Source organism: Hordeum vulgare, chromosome 2H (assembly GCF_904849725.1).
Source record: "Hordeum vulgare subsp. vulgare chromosome 2H, MorexV3_pseudomolecules_assembly, whole genome shotgun sequence".
Classification (NCBI taxonomy): domain Eukaryota; kingdom Viridiplantae; phylum Streptophyta; class Magnoliopsida; order Poales; family Poaceae; genus Hordeum; species Hordeum vulgare.
Genome location: NC_058519.1, coordinates 166,159,258 through 166,166,054, shown reverse-complemented (window position 1 = coordinate 166,166,054; position 6,797 = coordinate 166,159,258). Strand labels below are relative to the sequence as shown.

The 6,797-nt window shown below is 46.6% G+C and overlaps 1 protein-coding gene across 1 annotated transcript; it reads right to left on the bottom strand.

Annotated features, from left to right (window-relative positions):
- Positions 1-1,050: 1,050 nt before the first annotated feature.
- Positions 1,051-5,671, bottom strand: LOC123426000 (vacuolar protein sorting-associated protein 20 homolog 2-like). Its single transcript, XM_045109778.1, has 5 exons — positions 5,495-5,671; positions 5,180-5,332; positions 1,811-1,894; positions 1,504-1,675; positions 1,051-1,405 (listed from the first exon to the last, which is right to left on the bottom strand). Exons 1-5 carry the CDS (start codon positions 5,669-5,671, stop codon positions 1,380-1,382), a joined length of 612 nt encoding a protein of 203 aa, XP_044965713.1. The 3' UTR covers positions 1,051-1,379.
- Between the last annotated feature and the right edge of the window lie 1,126 nt (positions 5,672-6,797).

Genomic DNA, 6,797 nt, shown 5'->3' with positions numbered 1-6,797 from the left:
GGATGGAATTGCACTTATTAATTCAAATTCAAAATGCAAATAAAATCACACAACAATGGAATCAACTAATGTAAAATTTACCTGGTACAAGGACATTGGCACCAGAGTCTCATAAGGCTCATTCAATGTTACAACTCCGTGAACTCCAAGTTGCTTCAAACGTGGAACATCACTTGGGAAAGGAACGGCTCCTAGCAAAATACACTGCACGTGGAGGTTGGACAAATTAGGAGGTCGGTCTTTATAGCAGAGACAAGTCACAGTATACACATCAAAATACTAAAATGCACAAAGCAAAAATCAAGGCATGCTATCTAGGGATGCATGCGTCCTTTCAGCACCGAATAAACAGAAGGCTTCTGTGGTCCTAACATGTCAACATGTTCACCCGCCAGTGCCAAATGGAAGACCACAAGACAATCACACGGAAGAACATGCTGGAAACCTGTCAATGCCACATCCAATCAGAAAATAATCAGTTATTCCTAATACAGTAGTTGAGCATTCTTATATAACTCTGGCATAACATCATTCTTTTCAGTTTGCCGCTACAAGGAAGTTCATTTCATAGATACAAAGGGAAAATAATTAACTGTCCACGAATATAGTGTTATGAACCACATCACCGCACTTCAGCCAAGAATATCCAGTGCAATTTTTTAATCCACCTGCAAAATATGTGTGAAACATGGTATATGTAATCTATCATCCATAGTATATTAATTATCTACTGCATCATACAAGTGGGTGCCAACGGCCACATGAGATGATGCCTCCAGCAATGCAACCGTTTTTCAGCATCAATCACCACAGACCATTTTAACAGCAAGATAACCACCAACAGCAGCATCTACAGCACAGACTTGGCCAGAAGGAGCAACAGTGAACCCAGCAACTACAAAAATGCCTGCACCAAACTGTTATGTATAGCGGCAGAAATCTGGAAGAGCGTGTGTCAAATCAAAAAATGATGTACCCTGAGAGCATGAAATGTAACTGTTACATACCTTAGTGAAAAGCAGCCAAGTAGTCGTTAACATCCAACCAATGAAATAGAATCCCAGTTAACATAATTTAATTGTAGCTGTCCAGAGGAGACAACGGGGATCTGCTTGTAGCATGCTGCAAGAGCAAATTACTCTACAAACGACAATCAAGAAACAACAGACATTTGACACCATAATTGATGCTGAGACTACTAAATGTACAATAGGCAGACCATCATCGCGTTAATTGATAACTGAGAACAGCATTTCAGAGTCTCTACACAATGAAACTTATGAAATGACAGAATTAAGTAATACAATCAAATGGCAGATATTTTACAGCTCCTGCAAACTGCAGGACTTGGAGTTCCCTGTTCAGCTCAGCTCCACCAGCTATGCAGGTAGTGGCTCTTCCAAGACTGTCAATTCAAAACACATCATCAATATACCATAAAAATTATTACATGCAAATGAAACAGGCTAAACTCTAAAAATGAAGCAACATGAGATCAAAAACCTTTTGTTTTTTCTGTAGCTTCAGGCCTCTCTGGTGCTTTAGTAGGTACATCAGGAAGCTCAATAACATCATCAATGTCTTTAGCTGGAGCTTCAGTGTAAGCCGTTGCTTTAGGTTTCTTTTCAGGTTGTACTTCAGTAGCGGGAGCATCCGGCAGAGACTCAAGTGCAAGCTGAAAAGAACGGGCGACAACAAAAATTTAGCACAGAAACAAATCTTCATTTAAACTCAGAACTCGAAGTTTATTATGTTGGTATTTTTCTTAAAACAAAAAGCGGACAACTGTTTGAAGCTTTTAGGGAAAAACCTCAGCTTCCAAGTTGTCGAATTCAGCCATGACAGCCTCCTCATCCTCAGCAGATAATTGTTCACCCAGAGCGGCATTTATTTCCTGCAATCAATATCAGTTGATAAGCAAAGTAAAAAAGGTTACATGCATTGTCATTAATGAGCTAAGTAAAAAAGTTTGCAGATGGTGAGGTCACAAGAAGTGACGAGAACTGGGTTCAAGTAATACAGTGTTCCCGTTTCACTCCACTTCGTCATGCCTCCATCCCACGTTTTGCTTCGCTTCGTCGAGTCTACGTCCCATGTTGGTTTTCATCCACGCAATGCTCGCCGGTTTTTCTGGGGACTTTGCTAGACGTACGGACTTTTACGGGGGATTACAGGGTGCTTAACATTGATTGGCCAGAATTGATTAAGGCGCACAGCCTCACCGTGAAATTCAGGGGGAGGGCCAATTAGAAAAACACATAGTTCCCAGTCCGTAAAACTCTGTAAAATGTGTCCGTAAGTTTAGCATTATTGGTTTTCCTGGCCCCTCCCCACTACCCCACCCGATTTTGCCCCGCAACAGAAAAAACTTGGAAACCAGATCACAGGCAGATCGTTCTGTACATATCGTTCCATCCATGATTTCCTCCATCAACGCCATCATGCCTCTCTATGCCACACCGTCGCCCAGCACATAGCACCGCCACCTCGCACCGGAACGAAGTCGGTCGCCACCCTTGGACATCGTTGGCTCGAGCACGCAAGTGTACAGGCACCTCTTGCATGGACATTGTATGTTTGATTTCCCTTAATTAAGGACCCAACTACGTCGTAAGGCGGATGAGGCGGTACGCTGGAGGCCGCTGCCTCCCGTTTGCCGCTGCCATGCCACACGCACAACAAAACAAGCCACAAGGGAGCTTGAGCAGCTGGGGCAGCGACATCCTGTCTCATGTTTGAGGACCTGAGGCGTGGCCTTCCCCTCCCTCCCAACCCTAGCCGCCTCTCCCTCCCTCCCAACCCTAGCCGCCTCCCCCTCCACCTCCCTTCCTCGCCGCCGCCTGAGGCAGCAGTCGGGCAAGCCCGAGGCGCCAAGGATGGTGGCGGCGGGACCTAGGCTACCCTGCCTCTATGTGGGGAGCCCTGGATCTGGAGCGGCGACTCCATTGACGAGGCACGACAAGCTAGCAGCCGCGCGGGCGGTGGATCTGACGTCTCGGCCGTGCGGACGGCGGGATCCGGTGGTCGTTGGCGTCCGGCGACGGCTTTTGCGGTGGTCGGTGCGCGCGATCTGGAACCTTCCATCCTTCCCTGTTCGGCGTGCGGGCCAGCCTGGTCGGGCCGTGATTCCTTGGGTCGTCGGTTTTGTTCAGGAGGTGCTGCTGGTGGCGGGGATCTAGTTCGGGCGAAATCTCTAGTCGGTCATGGCCGGCCGCGTCGATAGCGACGCCTGAGGGCGCCATTCCCCTCCTTGGAGGCGTCGGTATGGACTGATCCCCTTACTTCCCCTTCCCCTAGGTCTCCCTGGCGAAAGCATTAACTTTGTTGGGCGGCGGCGGCGCTCACGGCGCCGTTCCCTTCTTGAAGGCGCCGCTTTGGAAACCTTGGGCTAGGTGGCGCTTGTGGGTGGTGGGCGACGGCGGTGGTGCGGCCCTATCCTAGCATGGATCTCCATCCGTTGCTTGGAGATGGACTCGCATAGGTGAAGGTCGTTGTTTGGCATCATGGTGGCGTCGATGGTGGAGGCACCTACCAAGGCTGGTACCTCAATCTGATCTGAAGATGGACCAGTGGAAGATGGCGGCGACGACGCATGTGAGTGCGTTGGACCGGTTTGTGCCCCGGACCCGGTATGTGGCTCGGTCAGGGTCTCCGGCTTTAGATGTTAGGCTTAGGTGAGAGGTCTGGGTATTTGGTCCAGCTTGCACCCCTTCATCATATGGATAGGAGTAGCGGCGGATGTTGCCAAAATGGTGGATTCAGACATATTGTTGTACTGATTTGTAAGGTCCTCGAGAATAATCAATAAAATGGTCGCATGCATCTCCCAGATGCAGAGGCTGGGGGTCATCCTCCTTTTCTAAAAAAATGTTTGAGGTGTGTTCAATTCTTTATCCGCTGCTGCTAGGGCTGCTTATGGTGATGCTCCTGAACTTGTCTATTGTCTAACGTGAATGAGGTTTTGTTTTCAGTTAGTGTAGTTGGGTCCTTAATGAAGGGAAAACAAACATGCTATTACAATATTGATCTCGACGCTATAATTGCCTTCCATCTCACATTTAAACAAAATCTTGGTCAATTTCCTATCTCGACGGATGGACGGCCACATGATCTTGCTACCTGTCTTTGATCTCCGCTCCTAATATCTATCCCTCCTATTATTCTATTATTCTCATGGCATACATCGAGTAAACATCATGTACCTCTTCTCTTTTGATTTCACATGTGCAGACAACACGTGGGAATTTTATAACATGTTTCTTCAGAACCTGGTTGGCAGTTTGATACCAAAGCTCTCATGAAGAAAATGGGTTGTGTGTTTTAAGTAATTCTTTTTTGGGAAAACAGTAGGAGAAGCTGCTAGTATTATGTCTTTTTGAGTGCTCCTAAAGGGGTTCTTCGGATAATTTCTTCTAAACTAAATTTGACATGACCATACCCAAGTGAAATAGTTGGATTCTTCTGATGATTTAACAAAAAACTATTTTAATTTAGTTCACCATCTTCCAATATACTTAACCAAATTTAATGTTAACGGATTTTCATGTAAGCTAGACGGCAGGTGTCGTGTATGGTATGAGGACAACTATGGTAAACAAAATAGTAGGTTTTCTTAGTTTAATCCACTCCACTATATTGTAAACATGAAAACTTCCAGGTCCCATTGCAATGCACGGGCACTCACCTAGTAACTCTACCAATAGAAATAGCATGGTGCTCGTCAAAATCAGATGAAACAAATTTTAATTATGGGAATTGATTATAAGTACAAAGACATCAATAATACAATATAACAGATGATAAATTGATTCTTGTATTAGCTACTTGTATAAGTCACAAGGTCAGAAGCATCATACTTTGTAGATCTGTTCATGTTTTAAGTTGCACACTACAGAGCTAATTATATATATTTAAATGGTGTAAGAACGAAATCAGTAATGATTTTTAGGCAACTATCACATAGCCCACATGATGTGCATGGTCTAATTAGTTCAACACAAATAGATGAAAACAGCTTTTACAGAGATCCAAGGTGCCACTTAATGTGTTAAGCGTCAGCTAAAGAGATTGTAAGAAAGGCATATGAATAACTTCAAACAAGATGGAAGAATCTCAAATGGATAAAAGCATTACAAATATAGGTAGTAACCAGTGGACTGGAAAAGTTTATTGAACTTACATCCTGATAAGCCTTGGCCTCAGTTGTGTCATCCATTAACTTTTGGACATCATCGATGTTAATCTCACTCTGTATAGACTTAAGGGCAGCATTTCCATTCTTTAGGCTTTCCAATACAGCCTTTTGCTTACTTGCTAGTTCAATATCTGCCAGCTTCAACAAGAGAACACAAATAGACTGTCAAATTATAGATCAAAACTAAAGAGACTCAGTTCTGGTCAGATTGAATGATGTAAAGCATAAATACAGATCTTCTGTCCTATACATGAACTTGGAATTCATTAGGAGCCAGAATCTATCCAATAAACTACTAACCTGTTGTTCGACATTCATTTGCCATGTATCAACTTGTTTCAGGAGCTCTTCCTGGGATTTCTTCTTCTTCGGTGCAATCCAAGCTCTGTCTTTCTTCTTCTGTTGAACCAACTGGCGTGCAGCTTCCTTTTCTGCTTCGATCACCTTCTCAAGCTGGAAGAAAGAAAAGTAAACCATACATAAACAAAATCAGTACCATCTTAATTCTAAATAGGAACGGCATTCTAGTGATTTACTAATGCAAGACATGCTCATCAGTTCAGTTAGAATAATTGAACAGTTCATCACAACACTAAAAGTTATACCCACCTAAAGGTAACAAACCCGATGGCAAAATAATTTCTTCGCACAACATGCTAGTACAAAATCAGATAGTTTCTTAGTCAGTTTTGTAACTTCCCGACCTCTCCGCCCCCGCCACCGGCCCAGGCCTCCTCCTGTTCCTCCCCCTCCACCGGCCTCCCGTCGCCGTCCCCCAGCTCGCATGATTATTATAATCCTAAAACAAAATTGTCAATAATGGATTCCAACTTAACTTCTCAAATAGAATTACCGAATCATTTGTTTAGAACACACTGCATGATTGATTGCTTCCTTGACCGCGAATCATTACCGAATCAGAGAAAGGAAGGGAGGGAAAGAGAAAGGGATAGGGGAGAGGGAGCAGGGCATACCTGACCGCGACGCCGTCTGGTCTGGAACCGCCGTCGTTGTTGTCCCTTCGTTTAGGGTGGAGGAGGAGGTCCGTTGAGCGGCGGGAGGAGGTCCATTGAGAGAGCGGGGGGAGGGGTAGCGGCGGCCAGCGGCGGGAGGGGCGAGGGGGGAGGGGTCGCGGGGAGCGGGGGGAGGGGTCGCGGAGAGCGGGGGAGGAGGGGTCGCGGCGAGCGGGGGAGGAGGAGGCGCGGCGAGCGGCACGAGAAGGAGGCGCGACCAGCGGCGGGAGGAGGAGGCGCGGCCAGCGGCGCGAGGAGGAGGCGCGACCAGAGGCGGGAGGAGGAGGCGCGGCGAGCGACACGAGGAGGAGGCGCGGCGAGCGGCGAGCGGCGGGAGGGGTCGCGTCGAGCGGCGTGAGGAGCGTCGAGCGGCGCGGCGAGCGTACCGAGTGGGGGGAGCCGGTGCCAGCGTGCGAGCGAGGGATCGAGGGTTAACGGGTTTTTAGACGTGGGTGGGCAATTAGCACTAAAGAAATCTCGCTAGTTTCGTTAACAGCGTATATAGATCGTTGATGATGTGATTAGACGCTCCAGATTGCGAGTTGGATCTGCCCTCTCGTGCTTTTATTAGTAGAGATGAGCCACGCGCA